The 23,614-nt window shown below is 58.4% G+C and overlaps 1 protein-coding gene across 1 annotated transcript in view; it reads right to left on the bottom strand.

Moving 5' to 3' along the window:
• COL16A1 (collagen type XVI alpha 1 chain) overlaps positions 1-23,375 on the bottom strand; it is a 50,028-nt gene extending 26,653 nt beyond the window's left edge. Inside the window, exons 1-42 of the mRNA XM_035019241.1 lie at positions 23,166-23,375; positions 21,487-21,587; positions 19,458-19,532; positions 19,231-19,348; positions 18,198-18,321; positions 17,619-17,885; positions 16,923-17,003; positions 16,628-16,753; positions 15,804-15,857; positions 15,467-15,493; positions 14,866-14,901; positions 13,811-13,837; positions 12,717-12,779; positions 12,405-12,446; positions 12,235-12,279; positions 12,098-12,133; positions 11,656-11,718; positions 11,252-11,296; positions 11,071-11,166; positions 10,854-10,892; positions 10,187-10,231; positions 9,983-10,018; positions 9,732-9,842; positions 9,289-9,324; positions 9,027-9,062; positions 8,833-8,943; positions 8,447-8,491; positions 6,688-6,723; positions 6,485-6,529; positions 6,046-6,177; positions 5,091-5,126; positions 4,805-4,912; positions 4,368-4,490; positions 4,207-4,260; positions 3,954-3,995; positions 3,572-3,607; positions 3,424-3,477; positions 3,182-3,250; positions 1,253-1,306; positions 1,137-1,163; positions 323-382; positions 92-139 (exon numbers count right to left, since the gene is read on the bottom strand). Coding sequence (XP_034875132.1) covers positions 92-139; positions 323-382; positions 1,137-1,163; positions 1,253-1,306; positions 3,182-3,250; positions 3,424-3,477; positions 3,572-3,607; positions 3,954-3,995; positions 4,207-4,260; positions 4,368-4,490; positions 4,805-4,912; positions 5,091-5,126; positions 6,046-6,177; positions 6,485-6,529; positions 6,688-6,723; positions 8,447-8,491; positions 8,833-8,943; positions 9,027-9,062; positions 9,289-9,324; positions 9,732-9,842; positions 9,983-10,018; positions 10,187-10,231; positions 10,854-10,892; positions 11,071-11,166; positions 11,252-11,296; positions 11,656-11,718; positions 12,098-12,133; positions 12,235-12,279; positions 12,405-12,446; positions 12,717-12,779; positions 13,811-13,837; positions 14,866-14,901; positions 15,467-15,493; positions 15,804-15,857; positions 16,628-16,753; positions 16,923-17,003; positions 17,619-17,885; positions 18,198-18,321; positions 19,231-19,348; positions 19,458-19,532; positions 21,487-21,559 — 2,781 coding nt within the window. The 5' untranslated portion in view covers positions 21,560-21,587; positions 23,166-23,375. The remainder of the gene's footprint in view (positions 1-91; positions 140-322; positions 383-1,136; positions 1,164-1,252; positions 1,307-3,181; positions 3,251-3,423; positions 3,478-3,571; positions 3,608-3,953; positions 3,996-4,206; positions 4,261-4,367; positions 4,491-4,804; positions 4,913-5,090; positions 5,127-6,045; positions 6,178-6,484; positions 6,530-6,687; positions 6,724-8,446; positions 8,492-8,832; positions 8,944-9,026; positions 9,063-9,288; positions 9,325-9,731; positions 9,843-9,982; positions 10,019-10,186; positions 10,232-10,853; positions 10,893-11,070; positions 11,167-11,251; positions 11,297-11,655; positions 11,719-12,097; positions 12,134-12,234; positions 12,280-12,404; positions 12,447-12,716; positions 12,780-13,810; positions 13,838-14,865; positions 14,902-15,466; positions 15,494-15,803; positions 15,858-16,627; positions 16,754-16,922; positions 17,004-17,618; positions 17,886-18,197; positions 18,322-19,230; positions 19,349-19,457; positions 19,533-21,486; positions 21,588-23,165) is intronic.
• Between the last annotated feature and the right edge of the window lie 239 nt (positions 23,376-23,614).

Below are 23,614 nucleotides of genomic sequence, written 5' to 3'. Positions count from 1 at the left end.
GTCCCACCGCTGGGGGTGGCAGCATTAGGGTGGGCAAGCCATGGGGCGCTGGCGGACAAGTGGAGAGACAGAGGAGACAAGCGACACACACCTGAGGGCCCGGCTGCCAGGAGCTGCCCATCCAAAGTCCCGGAGCACCCTGGGTGGGAGTGGGGGTCGCAAAAGAAGGGAGAGGTTATAGGCAACGTCCACACCAAGCGCAGGGCTGCGTGAGGAGGCAGCTGGCTGGGGCGCAAAGCCCTGCGGGGCCCGCGCATCTTGAGCCAACGCAGGAAGCCAGGCCTCTCCCCCGGCTGGGGGGAGGGCTCTCAGAGCCACTTACCGGCATGCCAGAGAAGATGGGGTCCCCTCGAGAGGGGCAGGAACACTCCCCTGGCTCACCCTGAAAAGACAAGAGCTCTTGTCAGAGGGGGGCGAGGATGGAGGACCTTCTGGAAGCCAACATCTGGGAGGCAGCAAGGGCTGTAGGATGGAGAGGCCAGGGTTTAAATCCAGGACCCGCCTCTTACAAATGTGCCCTTGGGCAACCGGTTCAACCCCTCGAGTCTCAGTGTCCTCATCTGTAAAATGAGGGAATAGCACCAAATGCATAGACCATCAGGAGGGTCGACTGGATGAACGTACACAGAGTCCCTGCCACATGGGAAGCCCTTATGCCCCCAAGGGCTGGATGTTGCTGCTATTCCTGTCGGTTTGGGTTCAGCGTCTTCTGCCGCACAGGTGTTCTGCCTCCCGGACGCTCGAGGCTTGGCCGCTGCCGTCCCACTCCCCTTGGCCTGGCCCAGGCCCCCACCTCTCTGCCCTCTCACCACTGGTCCTCTCCAACTTAGCGCCTGCCCCAGCCTCTAACTCAGGCCCATCTGCAAATGCAGCTGCCCCCATGGGGCCCTTGGGGCTCTCTGGGTCGCCTGGGATCCTGGTTGTGCCCTGGGCCAGCAACCAGGTGAAGTGAGAAGTGTTCGGGGCCCCTGCTTCCTGGAACCAGGGGGCTGGCGGTAGCAAGGAGACCAGGATGACTCCTCAGCTTCTGTGCTCCAGTCCAGAGCCACCACTGCATGTATAGGTTCCCCTGGGGGCGGGGCTCCTGGGGCGGTTAATTTCCCCCCCAGTATTGGCCACAGGGCCTTGGGACTCACCTTCACTCCCTGAGGTCCCTTTTCACCCTGCAGGGAAGAAACACAGTGAGGTGAGTAGATAGGGGTGTGGAGGCAAGACACCATAGCTTCCTGCTGTCCTGAGACGCTGTACTCACCGGCATCCCTCTGGCTCCTGGAGGTCCGGTTTGTCCTTGCTGCCCATCTGTGCCCTGAGGGGAGAGAGCCCAGGGTCAGCGGCGAGCCTGGACTGCAGCCAGCCGTGTGGCCCACGTGCAGGGGAGGGTGATAGGACAAGCAGAAGCCTGTGTCCCAGTGTCCCTGTCCTCGAGGAGGGGACTCTGGCACAGGAGACAAGGAGCGGAGGAAGCAGGAAGACTGGCACTTCCCGCGCGCCTTCTGGGTGTCGGACACTGGGCCAAGCACCTGTCAGACGACGCTGAGTGGGATCCCCCTCCCAGCCCTGCAGGACGGCACTGTTCTGTTTGACAGGTGAGGAAACTCAGGCTTAAGGAAATTTCGTAACAGACCCCCCATTACGACTGCACCAGCTACAGGTGGCCCGAGGCGCCTGCTCTCTCCCGGCCTGTCCCTTTCATGCTTGACACACATCCTATCACAAAGGTTATCTCAGATGACTTAGCAGGAGATAGGAAATTTCTGCTCTTATTTTCTCACCGAGGATTTAGAGACTCTGAAAGGCTGTCACTTGCCTGGGATCACACCACTAGCCCTGTGTGTGGGGCTGAGACTGGAAAGCCTCCTGGATGGGGTTGGGCCTGAGGGAAGAAAGTCTGGAGAAGTCCGCCGGGCTGCACAATGGCATTCTGATGGCCGCCTTTCTGTGGGCTCTGCCATCTTCACACTAGGGACTCGAAACTCCATGAGGACCAGGACCGCCTTTGCCTTTAACCTCTGCCTTTCCCCTCGGGCTCCCTGGGACAGGCCGGGACCCTGACAGTCCAGCTCCAGTGGGCCGTACAGACTGGTGGTGTGGACGTAGGCAGGGCGCTGGCCCTTCTGGGCTTCCCCATGCACCCTCTGGAGGACTCTGTCAGTGATTGCCAAACTGGAACCGTAAAGATAGAAAAGGATCCGTAGGGATCCGTAAAGATAGAAAAGGTCTCTTTCACTGGGCTCTTTTCCACATTACCAAAAGCCCAAGAAAAATTACACATTTGCCCACGACCCAGCATGGCACAGGCCGGCTGAAAGGTAGCATTTCTTTGATTTTGGCTAGAATTATACCATCTTGTAAAATTCTAGTGGGTTCGTGTGGAGCAGAAGCTATTATACAGGTATTTGATGAATGAAAATGAGGAAATGCACTTATTATTACTTAATCTCTGCGATTTGTTCAATAGACACGTCTTTTAAAGCATGGGACTCATTGGTGGGATAGTCATAAAGAGAGGTCTTTGAGGGTAATGAGGTTGGAAGTATTGCTGGTCTAGAGAGATCTGTGCTGTCCAGTAGGGTAGCCCATAGCCACATGTGCTTATTTAAATTTAAATTAATTAAAATTAAATGAAATTTACAGTTTAGCTCCTGAGTTACACTGGCCACAGTTCGGGTGCTCAATAACCGTATGTGGCTCGGGCAGAGGAGAATAGAACATCATTATGGATAGTTCGATGGGGCAGCACTCATTTAGAAGATCCCCCAAGGCCTGAGATTTGAAGTGGGGGTGGGTGAGTTCACATACGTGCTTTGAGTCAGATAGACCTGGGTTCAAGTTCTGACTCTGCCGCCTCAGTCTCTGGCCTTCAGCTTTCCTCATCTATGAAACAGGGACAATAACAGCCATTCCCTTACAGGGCTATTGGGAGGTTTAGGCGGATCTCTGTGGGTCTAGAGCTTAGCACCAGGCTCAGCAGTCACTGCTCCCAAAATGGTGGTGATCAGTAACGTCATTAGTCAGGTGCCCCTGTCCAGACAGTGTGGTCTTCTTTCTCGGAGGCTGGGCTTCTCTCCTCCCATCCCCCATTCTGCCAGGCCCCAGCGGGGTCAGCCCTGTGCCCTCTTCCCAGCAGTAAGAGCCTTGGCCCCAGCAAGCCTCCAGCACAGAGCGCAGAGAGGACCCTTACCGGAGGCCCAGAGACACTGGCACCAGGGGGCCCCATAGGCCCAGCAGCTCCTTTCAGTCCCGGAGACCCCTGGGGAAGAGAAGACACGGAGGCTACCAGGAGCAATCAGGCAGGTGGGATGCATCAGACCAGGTCTTGGGTGGCCCTGTGGTGGGCATGTCACAGGTCCCCTGTCCCCTGTCCCCTGAGCCAGGGCACTCCAAAGCACCACAGGGCCAGTGCCTGACGAGGCAGAGACTCACCTTGACGCCCTTCTCTCCAACGGGTCCAGGTGGTCCCCGAGGTCCTGGAAGTCCCTGCAGATGGAAGCACAGCTAGTTAACCCTTATCCTAAAGTGGCCCCTTCCCACCCACCACCCCCAGCCTCCTCTAGGCCCAAAGCAGACGTACCTGAATGCCAGGCAAACCCTGGACTCCAGGTTCTCCCTGCAAGTCAGAAAATACAGACTGGGCCACAGCTGCCCAAGCCAACCTGTCCCACTGGCATACCTGGTCTGGGGTGGGGTATATACCAGCCGAAACTCGAGAGAGCTCCCCAGGAAGATTGTGAGGGTGAGAGAGGCTGGGGGCCAAGACAAGGTCCTCTATAGAAGTAATGGCAGGCTAGGGCTGCTGACCAATTCCCTACCCCAGAGCTGTGCCCTTGAGCATTGGAAGGCAGGCAGAGCTGTGTAGTTTGGGGGATGGATAGGAGTGGGCAGCTGACTAATGGAAGTGTTGGGAGGGCTGGGGGGGGGGGGGCAGGTAGGCAAAGGTAAGGCTAAAAACTCACCTGGGGCCCTTGGGCTCCCTTTCCTGGAGGCCCGGGCTCTCCCTGAAGAGGCAGAAGGACAATCCTTGGCTTGAGATTCCCCGCTCACCCTTAAAACCCCCTTCCCCAGCCTCTTCCCCTTAATCTTCTTACTTCCACCTTCTCCCTACTCTGTAGCCCATCTTCCCCACTCCAGGCCCTATGCCCCCATGTATCTGCCCACTCCTACCCTCATTACACACCTGCAGCCCAGGTTCCCCATACGCACACATACCTGGATGCCCTTCAGTCCTGGGGGCCCTTGAACTCCAGGTAGACCAGGCCGGCCCTAAAAGATACAAGTGGCCCATGCGTCCCACAGGGGAAAGGGTGTAGGTGGGAGAAAAGGCAAAACTCAGGCAGGGAAAGACCAGAGGGCAGGCAGCCAGAACTCACCGGTTTACCAGGCCGGCCCACACCTTCTGGGCCCGGCTCTCCTTTGGGGCCCGGCTTCCCAGGCAGTCCCGCCACGTTCATCACTGCCTCCTGCAGGCTGGGGCAGGCAGTGCAGCCATCACCCTGGTCAGAGATGGGCACAGCCAGGAGCCCTGAGCCAGGGCTGACAGCGGGGCCAGGAGGAGGCCTCGGAAAGGGAGTCCCTGTGCCCCTCTAAGAGCTCTGCCCCTCCACCGCCCCCACCTCAGTCTGGGAAATCAAGACAGCCCCTGACACTCTTTGCTCTTCTCCCTGCCGTGGAGAAGACCTGAGGCATCCCCACCCAGTGACTCTGGTATCCTGTAAGGCTCACAGCCTGACTCTGCCGTCCTTCACCTCATTAACTCTCAGCTGATTTCTTTTGGTCCACGCAACAAAATGCCCTCTGCCCGACTGACCTTTTCTCCTTTCGGGCCCAGGGGGCCCCGAACCCCAGGCTCTCCCGACAGTCCCGGCTGCCCCGTGGTGCCTGGCACTCCAGGATCTCCAGGATTGCCAGCATCACCCTGTAAGGAGTAGGGGTCAAGGAGGGTAGACCCAGCCCTGGGAACTAAAGGCACTCGGAGCCCTTCGCTGGGGCTGGGGGCTGCACAGGGAATGGAGAGAGGGCACAAGGCAATCAGGAAAACGAGGTGGAAAGCTCATCAGACAGGTGGTGCCCACCCATGCCCACAAGGTTCTCACCTTCTGCCCCTTCGGTCCACGCTCTCCAGCCTTGCCCTGGGGAGAAAGCATTTCTAGCACCCATTCACTCGCAGCGGACACCCCTAAGTGTCCGGCACGGTGTTAGACCCAGGGAATACAGCAGTATGCAAAACAGACCACAATCCCTGCTCTCGTCTAGGGAAGCGATACTGTATAGATACGGAGAAGAGACGAGCAAGTTACTTAACCTCTCTGTGACTCGGTTTCCTTATGCATCAACGGGGATGATAAAAATGGCACTGGGGGCGCCTGGGTGGCTCAGATGGTTAAGCGTCTGCCTTCGGCTCAGGTCATGATCCCAGGGTCCTGGGATCGAGTCCCGCATCAGGCTCCCTGCTAGGCGGGGAGCCTGCTTCTCCCTCTGCCTCTGCCTCTCTCTCTCTCTCTCTCTATCTGACTCTCATGAATAAATAAATAAAACATTTAAAAAAAAAATGGCACTGGCCTCTACCCTGCAGCGTCCCTGTGAGGCTAGAGGCGCCGGGCCGTGGGAAGCAGCGCGCGGCCCAGAGCGAGCCCCATGCCCACGCTCGCCGCTCTCAGTGAAGCGGTAACAATAATGGGCCCGTGGCAGCCTTCGCTTCCTGGATGCTATTGCGGCCGGCTGGGTGCTTCACGCACAGCACCCCGAGGCTTTCCAACAATGCCACGTGGAGGAAACAGAGACATGGAGAGGAAAAATAACTTGCTCGAGTCAAAGAGTGAGTAAAAAGGCAGCGCTGGAGTTTGAAACCAGGCCCGTCTGGTCCCAAGTTGGTGCTCTGTGCGCCCTGCCCGGAGGAAGGGCTGAGGCCCCTGAGGCCAAGCTCCTCTGGGGACAGAAGCACTGATGCTTCCACACCCTCCCACCTACTCCCCGCTGTCCAGGGAGCCAAGCGACCCAGGCAGGGGTCCCCCCACCCCGAGCCCTGCCTGCAACAACGCAGGAATCCACCTGTTTTCCCGGCAAGCTGAAGCCTGGAGGCCCAGGCTCTCCTTTCTCTCCAGGAGGGCCAGGCAAGGTCACCGTGTAGCTGTCCCCATCCTGAGGCCTGGACAGGGCTGGGCACGGCTCACAAGGCTCCCCCTGCCAAGCAAGGACACAGGGTCGGGGTTGGGGGGTGGATCCCAGGTCAGGCTTGGGATCTGGGGTCTGGGGAATCGAGCTGGCCCTGACACAGCACCTCTGCTGGGCGAGGGATATCTCAGGAGAGATTGTGGGAGGACAGGTAAGAATTGAAGGTGGGGGCGATGTCATTAAGGTCTTGAACGCCATGCTAAGGAGCAAGATGTTACCCTCAGGCAGTGGGGAGCCTCGACGGGCTGGAATTAGAGCAAATGTGTGCTGAGGAAGTTCACCCTGGCTGCAGCATGGAGAACGTCCCCAGACTCACCTTCTCTCCTTTGATGCCTGTGGGTCCCACTGGCCCTCGTGGGCCCTGTGTGATTAAAAAAAAAAAAAACAAGACATGTGTGAGGACCGGCACCTGCCTGCCTGGGCTATGCTGGGCACAGTCTGGGTCTGTTGCCCCCCCACCCCACCCCCCTGCCGGCAGCAGGCAGCACTTCCCACGTTTCCTCCCCAGAGCACACTCACCTGCTGGCCGGCTGGCCCTGCCTCCCCAAAATTCCCCTGGAGCAAAGCAGAGAACATAGGGTCAAAATGAGGCAGCATGACAGGTGCTGGGTCAGTCCCAAACCACAAAAGTAGCCACCTGTGAGGACTTCTAGACTGACCACCCCTCTCATGTCCTGCCTAGGGAAACTGAGGCCCAGAGAGGGAAGGGGATTTCCCCCAAGGTTCCCAGGAGGGTCTGTGGCAGGTTCCTGCCCCCGGCCTCACTTCACAGAATCCCAGCCCCACACTCAGCCTTCACCCGGCACACAAAGATCATTCATTCATTCATCCGACAGCTATTCGGTGGACGTCTACACAGCGTGCAGGGCCAAGGTGCTGGTCGGATGCAGTCAGCAGCACATAAACACCTTGTGGAGTTTACACACTTGTGGGGACAACCAGAACTTTATGAAGTCATAGCAGGTGTAAACCGGGATGAGTGCCACAAAGGGAACAGGCAGGGAGATGAGACGGGGGAGGCCGCTTTGGACAGGGGGTCAGAGAATTGTTGAGCACGATTATTATCAGAAAGGTGAGAATCAGGCCAGCCAGCAAAAGCAGTGGGGGGAGAGTAGAGAAGAACGTGCTAGAAGGTGGGCGCCACAAGTTCAGAATCTAAGAGGTGGGAGTGGCCTTGACACAGTCCCGAGTGGAAGGAGGCCTCACATCTAAAGCCCGAGAACCGGGGAGAGGAGAGCCAGCAGACAGGCAGGCAGGGGCTGGTCGCCTGGGGTCTCATCAGGCGTAGCAGGATGTTGCTACGGAGTCAGTGGTGAAGGATTTTAAGCAGGGAAATAATGAAACCCGAGTTCTTTTTACAAGGGCACGTCGTGTTAGCTGCCGGCTGACAAACGGGCCACGGACGGGCTATGGTGGCTCGTGGAGGGGGGGGTAGTGGGGCACCACAGAGATGCCGTTGGCGGAAGGTCAGATGGAGGCGAGGGTGTGGGGCAGGCGGGGATCTGGGAGGCTGCAGGTTTGGGGCCGGAGGAGCTGGGGACATGCCATGTACTGAGACAGGGCGTCCCGGCACTCGGAGGTGGGGGTACAAAAGCTTCGTCGGAGAAATGCCAGGGGTGGTGTGCTTGACAGAGCGGGGTCTGGACATACATTGCGGCGGTGTTTGTCACCCCTGAACACTCGGCCACGCACAGAAGCCCTCGTGTGAGAAGTGCCATCATTTGTCTCAGCCGCAGTCATAAATACAAATGGGAACATGGGCACCGAAATCGAGGGACCCGACCGAGTGACAAACATTACAGCCTCTGGAGCCAGATTCCTAGGCTCAGATCCCCGTCCTATACCCAAATGGCCATGTGACCTTGGGGAACTGACTTGGCCCTCCCTGCCTCCAATTCTTCATCCGTAAATCGAGAATAATGGAGTAGCTCCCCCATCAGCTTTTAGGAGGGTGAAACAAGTTAATACATGCCCGAGCACTTGGAACAGTGCCCGGCACATGGTAAGTGGTCAAGGAGAGTTAAATATGGTTATTTTATTAAAAGGTCATCTTACGTGTGCCTAATTGTCTTAGATGATCAATAAAATAAAAGTACAACACCAAGGAATTCTCTTGGAGAGCACGAGGGCTCTCACAAGTAAGTCCGTTGACTCCCATCTGCAAAGCACCGATGAATTTTTTTTCACTGTGGATTTGATCTCTCGTCTGTCTCATCCCTATTTCCTGCCTCCCTGCCCAGAAAGCCCTGGTGTCCCTGACAGCTAACTCAGATCTCACCTTCTCTCCTTTCAGCCCTGCTGGCCCTGGAGCCCCAACTTTCCCCTAAAAGACAACAAGTCACAATTAGAGACTCCTCCGCTCCCCGCCCACCGCCCCCCCCAAGACTCCATGGTCCCAGCTTCCACCCAGAAAGAGAAGCCAGCTTGGAATTACAAATGCCATGACTGCAGGTAGCTAGGCAGTTACTTCTGTGATACAGAGGGAGCCCCCAGGGCAAGCAGCCTGGGCAGTGTAGGGATGGAGGGGGAAAGGAGGCTGCAGGCCTGGGACACCTGCTTCGGGGCCTCCTTCCTGGTCTCTGCCTTGAGTCTCCGAGCCAGAGGAGCCAGGGAGGCCACCGGGGTGGCAAAGATGGGCTGGACTGAGCCGGGCTAGTCACTCACCGGGAGGCCAGGCAAACCGAAGCCAGGGGGGCCCACATCTCCTTTGGCCCCTGTGGAGGGCCCAAGATGCTGGGCCCCTACAGCTAAGCTGCAGGACAAGCAGGAGTCCCCCTGGAGAAGGAAGAGAAAGAATTGGAAAGCTCCCAGCAGTTGGGGGGGAGGGGCGGGCAGCAAGGGGACCAGTGTTCCCTTACCTTCTCTCCTTTGGGGCCTTGGATGCCAGGGTCTCCCTACAGGGAGAAAAGGTTTATGGGCTGAGACTGGGCCTGTTGGGGCACCCCAAACTTCCTAGCCATATGTGAGGACAGCAATGTTACACACCACAAACCCTTCAAATACCCAGGGGTCCTATGGGGTTCAAGGTCAGCACCCAGAGCCAGGGCTCATCAACCCATGTAATAGCTGGGGGAAATCAGGCCAGGTTAAGCTACCCTACTAGAAAGTTCCTGTACCTACCCGATCACCTTTCCATCCAACAGCTCCCAGGCCCTCCTGAAAGAAAGTGTGGGTGAGGGAGTGGAGTGGGGTGGGGAGTCGAGCCAGGATGCTAACCCAGCCCTGCCCACTCCTTTCCTCCACCCCCAACCAACACCCAATCCCAGGAGGAAGGCACAGCCTCACTCACTATAAGGGCTGCCTCCACCCCAGCTTGCCCAAAAGGCATCTTGGGGCCTCCTCAAGAACCCTAGGAGGTAGCCATGGAGACCTGGGTGACCTTCTAGCCCAGCCCTAAACTCTATGGTTCAGCCCCCCTCCCATCTAGAGCCAGGACCCTCGGCCCACAATCTCTCTATGGCCGAGAGAAGTACCCGGTCCTTCTGTCGGGTACCCAACTCCTTTCCAGGATCACATTCCCAGGTCTTTTGTGGAGCTCCTCAGTGGCCACCCTGGGCACTCACCTTGGCTGGTGCAGGATCACCTGGCTCCCCCTTGGGTCCTGGCTTTCCAGGGAGCCCCACGAAGTTCTGGAAGCCTTCAGGCAGCGTTGGGCACACTTCACAGGGGTCACCCTACAGCAGAAGGGAGAGACCATGAGTGGACCAACAAGGGGTCTCCTAGAGAAGGTCCAGCACCCCTGATGCTCAGTGTCACCTTCAGAGAAGGGCTCCCACTCCCACCCCATCCTGGTGCAACCCGGCCTGGATCTCACCTTCTCTCCCTTCAGCCCCGGCACCCCTGGTTTCCCCTGTTGGAGAAGAAGCAGTGAACGTTAGTGGTTAGTGCCAGCCAGAGGGACTGGTATGCCAAGGGAGGGCCCCAGGACCTAGCCACCCTCTCCCTGGAGGCCTTGGTAGAGCAGCTCTGGGCATGGTGGGCGGCAGCCCCCCTCCCCCTCCAGACTGGGCTTACTTACAGGTTTCCCACCAGGACCTTCCTTTCCTGGTACCCCCGAGCTGCCCTGTGGTCAGAAGAAGGGTTAAGGGGGAGGCTCTTGGCCACAGCCTCAGACCATTCACCCCATCCCCATCAGTCCCTTCTCTGGATTGGCAGCACGATCTCAGCCAAATCTCCCATCTCCTCCTGGCCGGCTTGGTCAGCAAGCACCCCCCGCCTGCTGTCCGGCCTTCTCCACATCTAACCCAAGCCCTTCTGCTTGCAAAAGGGGACGAATATGAGGCCTCTGTGTACCCCTTCCCAGTGCAGTGGGTCGAGAGGAATCCGGGTGACCCCAGAGGAACCATAGCAGACAAGACAGTCAGACATTTCCAGGGCTTTCTGCTCATCAAGGCATAAGACCCTAAAATGAGCTTGGGCCCTCCAGGTGTGGCCTTTCTGGTCATGACTAGACTTAGGCTTACCTGTCCCCATGCCTGGAACCCAAGCCAGGGCTCCCATGTTGGCAAGCACTGGGATGGGGACACTCCCCAGTGAGGGGCCTGGCTGAGCTGAGCCAGCCTCCTCAGCTGAATGCCTGGCTCCTTCCCCCCATGCATACCTGCTGCCCTGGATCCCCTTCTCTCTCCGTCCACCATGCAGGGAATCCGCCCCCCCCAAGTGCCCACACTCCTGCCTGTGCTTACCTTGTCTCCCTTAGGACCTGGTGGGCCACCTGGGTCCCCCTGAGGGTGGAAACAGCATCAGGTAGAGGCTTCCCAGGGGCCCCACATCACGGTGAGACCTACTGGAGTCCCTTCCCCCCAACAAGGACCCCCAGGACCGAGCCTTATCTCCCCAGCCCTGGCAGGCAAGAGAAGGGTCTCTGAGGAAAGAACAACAGGAAGGGCCAGGAGTACTCACCGGGGTCCCAGGAAGTCCTATCCCAGGGGGCCCAGGGAGGCCAGGGCGCCCAGGCTCTCCTGCCAGCCCCTCAGGCCCAACAAAGCCAGGGTCTCCCTGGCACAGACATAAGGTGGGTGTGAGAGAGCTGCCGCCTCAGCCCTACCCCCCACCCTCCATCCCACAGACACCCACAACTCACCTTCTGCCCTTTGGGCCCCATGACGCAGATCTCCCCTGGCCGGCCCTGTGGGGTCGTGGAAGGTAAAAGAAAAGCCTGAGGCCTGGCACCTCCCTGGGGCAGCAGCAAACTGCCCACCCTCAGTGCCCCTCCCCAAAGCCAGACTCCACCCCTGTGCCCCGAGGTCATCAGGTGTCACCATCAGGGCATTAGAGGCCAGGGGCTCTTAGGCTGGGAGCCAGGGGGCCTGGATTCAGATTCTTTTCTGTCCCCTCCTTGCTCTGCTTCCTGGGGCCCAGCCTCCCCCTCCCTGGGTTTCTGTTCTCCCATCTGAGCGAAGCTAGCAGGTTGGACTCTGCTGGTTAATTCCAGCATTGCACCGAGGACCACGGGGTTGTGGTGAGGAAGGGTCCCAAGCACCGTACATCGCGGCCTGGCCTTCCCGGCGAGCCCTTGACGCCTCCGTCCCCCTTCTCGCCTTTCTGGCCCTGGGGAAGGAAAAGGTAAAGGGACTGGGGTTGAAAGAAGGGGCTGGAAGAACCAAAGCAGCTCTATCGGGAGGTCAGACAACTGCTTTCTAGACCCCCAGTTTCTGCCTCCCCTGAGACTGAAAGGCTTCCGTCACTCCAGGAAGGTGGATAACAGAAGGAACCTCCGAGCCTGCCAGGCCTCTCTCAGGGAGTCGGTGGCATTTCCCTCTGGGTCTGGTGGGAATCTGGACCGGGCAGGGTGACTGGGAGGGACAGAGGGTCTTCCGTGGGGACGGGGACCTCCATCCTCCAAGAAGATTTTAGACATCTACTTCCTCAAGTCTGAAGAGCCCACAGACCTCCCTGGCACCTGCCCCTCCAAATCCAGGCCCATTACCTTCTGGCCTGTAGAGCCCGGAAGTCCTGAGGGTCCCTGAGATAAGGGTGGGGGGACACAACAGAAGGGGTGAGGAAAGGAGGGAGAGGCTGGGCCAGGACCCCACTGCCCTGCCCTAACCCCGGTCCCACACTCACCAAAGCTCCTGACTCCCCCTTCTCTCCCTTCAGGCCTTCTGCACACTGAGCAGGGAGAGAAGGTGTTGAGATGGTCCCAGGGTCACCTCATGGGCTGCCAAGGGCACAGCCCCTTCCCCAGGGGCTGACCCCATATTGGCCTGGAAGTAGGCCTTGCCTCCAGGTCTTACCTGAAGTGGGGCATCCGGGGAGATTCGGACACAGTCACTGCCCTAAGAGGAGGGAACGAGGGATCAGGGTGGGACCCTGTTTTGAGAAGGATAGGCTCAAGAGTCCCACAGTCCCACTGGTCATCTTCTAGGTACCCCTAAAAAATAGAGGCTGCCATTTACTAACTCCTAGGAAGACCCTACCCATCATCCCCCATGTGGGCCAGGCTGCAGGGGTTTGGCTGAGCGGATGGGATGGTTCACATGTCAGCCCCCCCCCCGGGGGGGCACAGCTTGGCAGGGCCCTGCAGTGGGCCCGGCTGGGGCACTTACCCGGGCTCCCTTCTCTCCCTTGGGGCCTGATGGGCCAGGCAGGCCTCGCTCACCTTTCCCTCCCTGTGGACGAGATCAAAACGGGGGCTGGGACCAGGGGGAGCACATGGGAGACCTGAGGAAGGTCTCCCCAGTCTGTCTTCTTTACCCATCCCCTATGCACGGGTGTGTAAATGAGCACAGCCTGCCCCAACCCCCAACCATGCACACAGCATATGGATTCCATATGCATTCATCCATCTGGCCCTCCCACCCCAAGAGGCTATATTTGGCAAATCTATAGTCTCACAAAAAGGGTACTTTCCCCACACCCCTATCAAAGCACGCGAGCTCACACGCAGCTCACCCAGGGGCACATGGACACGTGTGCACGGATACACACATGTGGGACGACAGAACCCATGTTGGTGAGTGTTAGGCTGCCTTAGTTCAAATCCTGCCTCACCACTTAGGGCAAGTCATGTCACCTCTCTGAGACTTAGTGTCTTCATCAATAAAATGGGACCTCAGGGGGGTGTGGCGAGGAAGAGATGGGACATGAAGGCAGCCCCAGGAGCTGTGTTACATACTCTCGGGCGTGCACAAGTACACAGTCCCACATTTACACGCGTGCCGCCCGCCCCGTCACTCACAGGCTCGGTGGTCCTGTCGGGCCCACCGGGACAAGGGCTCATGCCCCCCACCCCAGGGGGCCACACACATGTGAACATGTGTCCCAGGAGGCACACAGCCAGACCCCCACACAATCACTCCGACACCCCCCGTCCCACACGGTGGGCACAGCTGGCTCTCGGGTTTTTCTGAAATAAAATGAGAGTATCCGGCCTGCAGGATGCTTGAGGGGCGGGAAGGTGATAGATGTGCAACAGGAGGCCCAAAGCCCAATGCACAGTAGGACTCAGAAAAGGGGCGCTCTTAACACCCTTCGACACACACAACCCCCGACTGTCTCCAACACACACCCCTAGTCACCCCCCACACATACAGAGCTGGGTAGCCCTGATAGAAACACACAGCCATGGGGCTACATGCTGTGGGACAGGCTGGGACTGCCAAAGAGGGAAAGACTGTCCTGTTCTCCATCTTGGACTCACCTTGGGTCCAGAGGGACCAATTGTGACCTGGGAGGCAAAGAGAGCATTATATCTCAGAGATGGAGAAAAAAACAAGGGCACAGAGAAGGCAAGCAATTAAGCCAGGGCCACACAGCATGGTGGCAAGACCAACAGCCTGAATCCAAGACCCCCAGCGGACCAACAGCTCTGCCTCCAAGGCCACCCAGCATGCTGACTTCATATCCTGAGGCTGTCAGACTTGCAGAGGGGTCTAACCTATCTTCTCTAAACTGCCTGGCTTTAGCTAGCTCCACCCACTGGTTGTTAGGATTACAGGGCTGCTCAGTTGCCATGGTAACTCCTGCATAACTGGGGACCATCAGCTTTACCAGATTTGGTGGGGGGCTAGATGGAAAGAGGGCCAGGCAGCAGAGGGGGTACTTCCTGTGTCCCCCAAGGTCAGGGGGCTTGGAGCTGAGGGCACCCGGGGTTGTGCCCTTTATGAACTAACATGGCATGTCAGTTCAGAAAGTCAGGCTATGGGAAAGTAGTGACTTCCGCTGCCCACGGAAGAGGCACATTTGGGTACTAGCTGTGCTCACACCGAGCCCTCTCCCTTGTCCTTCTGGACCCCCAAAGGGAGGCCAGACCGGAGCCAGCTAGCTAGAGAGGCATAGGAGGGGAAGTCCTGAGCCAACATGGGTTTGGGGGCCAGTGCTGGGCTGTGTTACCCTGAGTCAGCCTTCCCCTTCTCAAGGCCTCCAAGGTAATATGGGAAGCTTTCAAACAGAGCAGCCCCGAGTCCTTGTGGGTAGTGAAAAGCTGGGATCAGCAACCAAGGTTCTGGTCCCACCAGCCACCACCCTGTCCCCATTCCACCCTGGATTGCAATACATTGCCCGGATCACAAGGCGTGAGGCTTCCTTCCATGCAGCCCGTGGTGGGGATAGGATGGGAGTCAAGCCCAGCTCTGGGGGATGTGCAGGGAGGGAGTGTGATAAGAACACAAAGGCCCACTTGTCCTTAACCAGGAAGCCAACTAGCCCACTCCCCGCCCCCGTCCACCCCACCCTGCACACCCTCTATTCACTCACATTGCTTTCCTGGGCACCATGGATACAGGGTGGGCACTGCAAGGGAAGAATGGGCCAGGAGGTCAGTTCTGAGAGCCTGGGACCAGCCCTCCCCATCCCATTCCCCCTGCACACACACAGCAAGCACACAGAACGTCATGTGTGTCCTGAGTGAAGTCCAAGGGAGCAGGAAGATAGGAATCCTACCAAACAAGCCTCATCCCTCAACTCCCAGCAACCCAGTGCCAACCCATTCCTCATGTGAGGAAACTGAAGCCCAGAGAGGCAGAGCAGTGGGATCTGGGTCACACAGCATGTGGGGGCAGAGTGAGGCCCAGGATCTGCGGTCCCACAGCCAAGGCCTGGATTCTTCCCATGATGCCCGTAGCCATTTGCTGCCAACTCAGCAGGAGTATCCAGGACTAACACCCCCCCCACCCACCCACCCAAGGAGAGGCAGCAGGCAGACCGGGCCCAGCATTGAGCCCTGGAGGAATGCTGGGAGCTGCGTAGTCATCCCAAACCCCTGTGCGCGGGCTCCGTTGCCACAAAGCCTGTCCAAAGGGTCCATGTTGGCATCCCTCAACCAAGCTCTTTTTGCCAGTCTAGATGGGAGGCTTACCTCGTCGGCTGCTGTCTCCTGACGCGCCTGGGAAGAGGGAGGGCATGGTAATGGGCAGGAAGCAGAGGCTTCGAAGCCCTGCTTCCAATACTCCTACCCAAGAACCATCAGGAGCGGGTGCCCTACGCCGTGCCAGGTACTGTCTGTCTTGCCCCCATTCATCCCTCCTTCTCAGAGCTGGCACCTTTATCTCCTAAGCTCTGTCCAGGAGTGGGGCGGGGGGAAGAGTGTGGGAGAACAGTGCCTTACTCAAGGGGTCTACAGAGGGCACAGAAAGCAGACCGAGGACACCGTGAACTCCGCCCCCTGCCCCCCCCCCACCCCCCGCCATCTCTACCTTTGTTTCCCTCTCTGCCTTCTGGCTGATGCTTCCTGTCAGCTGGGCATCCACCTGGGCAGACGGAGTAAAAAAGGAACTCTTGAAGAGGGGGCAGTGCAGGGGCCCACGCTGGAAAGGGGGACCCAGTTAGGGGCATGGGCTCAGGTACCCCCTCAGCTGGCACCTCCCAAGGCATTGAAAGCCTGCTCAGGCCCCTGGCACTCCCCCAGGCCTCCCTCCTTTCCCCCCACCCACGTGATGTCGGAGAAAACAAGACCATGAATCAATGGGATCCTGTGTTCCTGCAGCCAAAGATTGGGCATGATGCCCAGCGGGCAGGGAGGCTGCCCATCCTGGGGGTGGGGCAAAGGGAGGAACTGGGCTTCCCTGTCACCCTAAAGAACCTGAGAGTGGGTAGGGCAGCTGGCCATGGTGCTGGGTGTAGGACCAGCCTATGGGTCGGTTAGTACGGGTTGGTACGGGCTGGGCCCAGGAGAGCGAGCAAGCCCGGAGGGAACCAGTGTGGCCTGGCCTCTGACCCCAGGTACCCCTGTCCCGGACTGCCTTTGAGTGCAAACCTGGCCCTGACCTGACCAAAGGAGTCTGGCGTGACATCAGTGAGGGGGTGGGTAGTGCCAGAGCGAGATGGGCATGTCTCTCAATGCCAACAGGCAGGTAGACACACCCAGTGGGTTCTCGCCTCTCTGAATCCTATAGTGGTGGTCCATAGACAGGTGGAGCTTCCAGTGCCCTCCCTACCCCAGGCACAACTGACCCTGGTGGGAGATCTCAGTCCCACTTGTACCTACCTGTGCTCATGTCTACCTGCCCTGCCCACCCACCTTGCTGTTTTGAGGCTCCTCCAGGCAGAAGCAGCGGGTGTAGACCTTGCCTTCAGTCTGTGGATTGATCTCGATGAGCTCATTGCTCTGGGTGTCCCGGCGGGCCTTGGAGGTCTCTGGGGGACACTGTCCGGAGTGGGGGAAGGCCTGGGGTCAGTACAGAAGGCAGACCCCCCCCCCCACCCAATCATCCTAAGATCTCAGTGCATCCCCATCCTGGCCACCCACCTCTGCACACTATGCCCCTGGGAAGTGTCCCAAACCTTCCCAGCTGGGCTGGAGCTGGGCCACTCACCCCTCCTGGTAAGATCTCACAGCATCCCTCCTCCAACACAAGCTCGGCGTCACAGTAGATATGTGCCTGCTGAAGGTCAAACTGCAGGGGGTACGATACACAAGTCAGTTTCCCACTTCATTTGATCAAACAGCTCAGTGTCCTGGCTGCCCGGGAGGCCCCGAGATGGCTCCGCCCCAGGATCTGCCCTCAGAGGGTTTCCAGTCTCACCTGGGGAGACCATCAGGAGTACAGCTGTCACCAAAAGCGAAACAGAGCTGCGCATGCAGGAAAGAGAGGAGGGAGAAAAGTTCACTTTGGCCCAGAGGAACAGGGGCAGAGGAGGTTCCATTTCAGCTGGGCCTTGAAGGACCAGTAGATACTCTGCAGATGGGTGTGCATTCCAGGTGGAGGTGACAGCATAGTCAAAGGTGAGCAGGCGGGAAAGTAGCAGGTGAGTAGACGACTAGGAAGGAATTGACCGGAGTAAGCCGTACAGAGAGATGTAAAGGAAGAAGATACCATAGACATTTCTAGGGACCAGATCATGAAGGGCCTAGAATGCCAGGTTGATATGCATATGCTGCATCTGGAGGGCAGTGGGGAACCCCAAGAGGAGTCTGAGCAAGGGAAGGACCTGGTCAGAGACAGATTCCAGGGAGCGCACTCAGAGTCTCAGAACGTGGGAGCACAGGCAGCACCCCACCCAGCACTCACCGAGATGGGTTTCCCCTGCTCAGCATCCAAGCCCAGAAAGACGTGGCCCACAGGCTGCAGGGGTCGCCGGGGCCCCAGAGGCTGAGAGGAGGCTGAGGTGCAGTCCACATGCACGGAGGCCACGCGTTCAGCCACACTCAGCCCCAGCTTGTGCCAGCGCAGGTCAAAGAGCTGGGGCACTGGGAAGATGCAGGACACAAAGTCGCCATCTTGGCCCCGGGCCCGGAGCTCCAGGCTCCGCTCTCGGCTGTTGACTTCCAGGGAAATCTGTGTGGCATTGGGGAAGGAAAGAGACAGAGAATCAGAGCCCCACAGGCTCAGTGTGGCAAAGCTCTCAAGCTCATTTCACAGGAGGAGGGACTGAAGCCCAGAAAGAGACGGAAGCTGGTAGGGCCACAGAGCAGTCCACCCTGAAGGAAGGGGATAGGAGCTGCCAGGGGTGGGGTAGCCTCGAGGGTGGGCGCCGGGGATGGGGCAGAGAGGCCCCAGAATTTACAGGCTGGGACAGAGGTTGTGCTGGACTGGTACTGCTCGATGCCTCAAGGGCCACGGGGGGCGGGGGAGGGGGGTCCAGCTCACCTGTGGGTACCCATCTCCGTCGGTCACTTGAAATAGATACCACGTGCTCTGATGGGTGTGTTTCTTCAACAAGAGTGTCAGCACCAGGACAAACTCATCGGGGAGGCCCCGAGGGAATACTCGTCTGGGGGCAGAGCAGGGAGGGGACCCTGAGGCTCAGGTGAGAGACCACCTGCTGCCCACCCTGGGCCCTCAGGACTGCCGAACCCACGCGGGACTCACACAGGCCCACACCTTCAAACCGACACATACATATGCATGTCCATCCACTCTATCGACATTGATCGAGAGCCTACTATGTGCCAGGTGGGTCCGGCTGCTGGGGGCAGCAGTGGTGAAAACACAGAGAAGGTTCCCGCCCTCGTGAAGCCTTCAAGTCTAATGGGGGAGTGGTAGGACCCTAAACAAAGGTAGGACCCTAAACAAAGCATCCCCAGGATGACTATGTCACTATTTCAAGATAATTGTGGTTAAATTCTTCTGAGGAATCCAGGATAACCAGGACTTGGGTGGGAGAAGAGGTGCTGGCAAAAGATAAAAAGCATTCAGCGTGACTGGAGCCGCAAGTAAGAGGAACATTTTGGAAGGTGAGGGTGGAGAGGGAAGCAGGGGCCAGGCCCCCGGGACTGTGGGAGTTTGAACTTCACCCACAGGCACACGTGGGTGTGTGCATGCATGCGCGCGCACACACACACACACACAGGCACACATACCCACATACACATACCCACACACACATACATACACACACACACACACGACTCTTGCCAGGTTCCCACCCCCATCCTGGGGTCTCCACAGTGTCTGTAGGATATAGACCTGTCCCCCGACTGCTAGCCAGAGGTAGGGGAGGGACAGAGGGTGTGTGTGCCACGCATCTCCTCTGTGTCTACCCTGCAAGCCCCACGGGCGGAAACCAGGTTGACTCCCGGCAACAGGTGGGATAAAATGACCCACGGGTGCCCCTGAGTTTAGGCCCCACGTCCAGAGTTGCTGGGGAGTATTAATGCCCAGTTCACACTGGGGCCTTTACCGCACTGGCTGGGTGAGCGGCGCTGCCCCCAGTCGAAGGATGAGAGGCCCCTTGGGGTTGCGGATCTTCTTAATGGCAGATGTTTTCATGAGGTTGAGTCGATGGATGAGGTTAAAGCCTTTGGGGGAGACACCAGATGAAGAGCTCAGCTGGGCAGGTGAGGAGGGGGTAATAGCCACTCTAGGAAGATGGGAGAGAGGGGACAGCAGAATGAGATGGGCACTCACCGGTCACATTGGTCGATAAATGGCTTCTGTGTTCCAACCTGAGTCCTTCCTCTTGTAAAGGTGGGCATTGCTCGCCTGGAAGAGAATTGGCAGTGGGCCAGTCAGTGGACTCTGGCTGAAGAGTCCAGGCTCTTGGGGAACCTGGAGAGAAGCAAGTTTTTGTACCCCATTCTGGACCTTTAACCGGGCCCAGCCTTGGGGCTGCTTTTACCTCTTGCCTTCTGACCCTGGCTGCCCTGGGAGCCAGGAGGACCCCCAGTATACAGATGGGAAGACAGAGGCCCAGAGACTGAGGCTGGGCCCAAGGCCATGAAGTGAGTTCACAGCAGAGCAGGACCAGAACTCCTGGAATCCAAATTCCCCCAAGATACCAAGTCAGGCGGCAGGTGAGCAAGAGAAAGAGCAAAAGAAACTCTGGGCAGCCCTAGAACTCAGACGGGGTAGAGAGCGGGATATATACCGGTGCTCCCTCCTGCACATACACCCTAGCAGGGGGCAGGGGGCACCTCGGGGTAAAGAAAGTCACATTATGCACGCTTGTGTTATATGCAAGCACCTGAGCATGTCTGCACACGTGTGAGTTACAGATGCCCATGCCACTGGGAATGCCACGTGCAGCTGGTACACGTGTTCTCTGCTGTGGGAGGGGTTTATTTCCTACATCTAAAGCAGAAAAGCAGACCAGATACAAGTCCGAGCCAACAGAATGACTTTTCACCTGAATAACTACCTTATGAAACAAACAGTAAGAAGAGACTGAGGACCTGAAGGGACCACAAGCTCAAGGGAACCACCAGGACCTTGGGGCTCCAGCAGGGTATATTAAGTGGGTGAAGGCTCCTAGAGAAGGATAGCTTAGTTATGGTCTCCAAAACCCTGAAGGGACAGACAGGCAGCTGTGGGCTTGCCTCCTCTTAGGGTTGACTGAGCAAAATGTCAGGAAAGATGCTACAACAGGAGATAAAGGCCAGACTCACAAAGGCCTTCCCATCGCTGCAGGTGGGATAGCTGGGACAGGACAATGGATACAGCTCCTAGAAGCTGGGCATTGGACTCTCTGACTGCCTAGCTGGAAGAAGGAATCCTGGATCCCTAAGCCCAGTCACCCCACTGAAGTCTCCCTCCCCCAGGTCTGGCCAGAATGACTATCACTGTCTTCGGCATCAGCAGCAGCAGTGGGTGACTCACCCCTTGGCAATGGGCCCAGATTCCTTACAGATGTTGAAATTCTCTGCCCCAGCCCCCAGGGGACCTGGTGAGGGAGAGAGCAAGGCACACGCACATACATGCAGAAACACATATATACACACACAACCTTCAGGCAGTCACATGCACCCTGGCTGCACACCCCTCTCACATCTGCACCTTGCTTTTTCTGCCCCCCTCGGCTCGATTTGGGTTCTAGGAGTTCTATTCCTGCTCAGCTGGGCAGCTAAGCTACGAAGCCCAGAGGGCACCCATCAGGGCAGGGCAAGTTGCCCGGTCAACTTCCTCTGGCTTTGGGCGCTGGAAAGCTGCACCCTCTGTCCCATCCAGCGTCTGGGCCTTGAGGCGGGCCCTTTATCCGGGATCCAGGGCCAGCTGTGGAGGAGGAGGAGCACGTGGGCTGGAGGATGGATTCTCCACCATGGAAAGGATTCGAAGGGCTTGGGCCTCTTTCAAGATGCAGTTTCCTTCTTCAGGGACAGACCTCACCGGCCCCGGCCAGCACTGTGTGCACAGGATGGGTTCATATGCCGGGGGTGGGGGTGGGGGGAGGCTTGTTCGCTCACACACAGAGACACAGGAATAGGCGCAGAGACACTCTGTGATGCAGAAAGGCTCCGGGACAGACAGACATGCAGACAGAAGCACACAGACACTCTGGCTCACACTGTACCAACACCCCAGGCCACGCTGAGCCCACCCTCCGACTCTCCATAAATGCCCGCGTGACCCAGGCACATGGTCACACCTGTACCTCGGACCCCAGCATCTCAGGGAGCCCGTCACAGGCCGATGGCACCCCGATCCTCATGTGGCACCTCACCTGTATCTGCCCCCCGGCTGCACACGGCCCAGAGACTGAGCAGCCACAGGCCAGGAACCCAAGATGCCCACATCCTGGTCCAGAGAGGTCAGCCCCAGCACCTGAAAACCACAGAGACCGGGAAGGTGGCTTCCTGAGCTCACACGGCATGATACATGGGCAAGTAGCAGCCGGCCCCTGGGGCCCAGGCCCTAGTACTGGGGTGGCAGGAGGGCTGGCCAGGCATCAATCCCTCTCAGAGGCCCGACCACAGGCCTTGGGCTAGGATTTGGGCCAGGGTGATATTCAAAATATTTAACCACCGGTATGGCATGGACACCAACCCGCCAGAGCAGAATGCTGGCTGGAGCATTCCAGGTCCAGGCAGCATTGGATGGCGCCAGTGGATAGTTGCTGGGTTAAGGAGAGATCTAGAGGGTCCTAGAAGGCCAGGTGAATTGGGATAGTCAGGGGACTTGAGACAGAGACTATTTACCAAGACACTTAGAAGTATCTCGGTATTTTATCAACCTGTGTAGCACTGTATTGCTATATACTAGCCTGGTACCTGGCCAGCTGCACCCAGCTCAGCCAGGCAGTCCTGCCAGGCGCCCACAAGGTCAGGGGCTGAGTCTCGTGGCAGGCATCACAGAGTTGTGTGCGGGCCAAGGAAGTTTCCCCCATGGGTACAGTGGGTGGGAGAGCAGGTCACCGGGCTCAGGACCTCGTTGCCAACCTCTCCCTCTGATGGATGCTCGTCTTTTAGTTTTATTAAACCCTGATGGATGGGCCCAGATAAATCAATGCAGGCTCAGCAAGCGGCCAGCAGACCCATACATCATCCGGCCTCCCCTGAGACCGGCAGCTCACACGTGCACACACAGAGTCATTCATGTGTCAGCATGACACACGCAGACACACGGGCACATATCCACACAGACACATTTGTGCCAGTGCGTGCATACACACCTACCTGCACACAGACTCGCTCACAGAGACACATGTTCACCGATCTACCCAGACATACCAGTTTGCACATACACACGTGCACATAGCCAGCCTATGACTACCCCTCCAGTAGGCCCTCCTGTCGGGAAGTTCTTATGCAAGTCTGACCTCATTCCCCCCAGCTGTTACGGAATTCTATTTCCCTTCCTTCGGTCCTGAATAGGGAGTGAGTGCAGGAAGGACCCCTCACCTCAATATAGTTGGAGATAGAACCCTGATCCCCTTCTTCCCGGGGCAGAACTGTTCCTCCACCCCACTCACCCTCCTTCCTAGTGGTGGGCACATCCCATCACTCAAAACCCTATCCTGGCCTCCCCATCCTGCCAGCGGAAGGGCTGCCAACTGTGGGAGGCAATGTGAACGCATGTGGAGGCGGGAATATCGGTGTGCTTGTCCTCTTCCTGCTCCTCATCTCCAGCCTCCACTCCCCAGGCCCCAGCCAGAGCAGGGGCTGCAGGGATAGCAGAGAAGCTTCCAACGATGTGATCCCATCCTAATACAAAGGCGCAGATTTGGGGGCAGGGAGAGCAGAACCGGGATGGAGTTTAGAGCTCTCCTATAGAGAAGGCGACTGAGGTCCAGAGGCGGGACGCCACTTGGCCCAAGTCACACAGCAAGGTGGAGGCAGAAGAGGCGCTTCAGCGCAGAGCCCCGAGGCAGCCCACTCCACCCCCCGACACACACACACTTACCGTGGCTGGGGATCCCCCACCTCACTAATCCAGGCAGCCCAGGGCAGCCAGTCAGCCAGGGGGAGGGGGGCCTGGGTTCCTCAGGCCCGCGGGGAGGTCCTCGGTCACTTCCGACGGCCCGAAACCCCGGCTTCCCAGGTCGCTGGCTCCGGGGGCTGAACGCTGCCCCGCGAGCGAGCGCGCGCCTGTCTGCCGGGGACCGCCGGCCACTCCGGGTGGGGGAAGAGGGGCGGTTCCAGGGGGCTGGGGACGTGCCAGGGCGGCTAATGGAACACAGCTGGACCCGCCCGCCGAGCGGGAGGCGGGAGGCGGGAGGCGGGAGGGAGGGCCGGGAGGGGGCTCCGGCGGTGGCAGAGGCGGCTGGCGGGACGCACGGCCCCGCTCCCGGCCTGGCCCCGCGCCCGCGCCCGCCCCGCCCGCTTCCCCGCCAGGTGAGCTCTGCAGCGAGG

Source organism: Mirounga leonina, unplaced genomic scaffold, assembly GCF_011800145.1.
Source record: "Mirounga leonina isolate KUSES-001 unplaced genomic scaffold, KU_Mleo_1.0 Mir_173, whole genome shotgun sequence".
Lineage (NCBI taxonomy): Eukaryota > Metazoa > Chordata > Mammalia > Carnivora > Phocidae > Mirounga > Mirounga leonina.
This window is presented reverse-complemented; position numbering and strand designations above follow the sequence as displayed.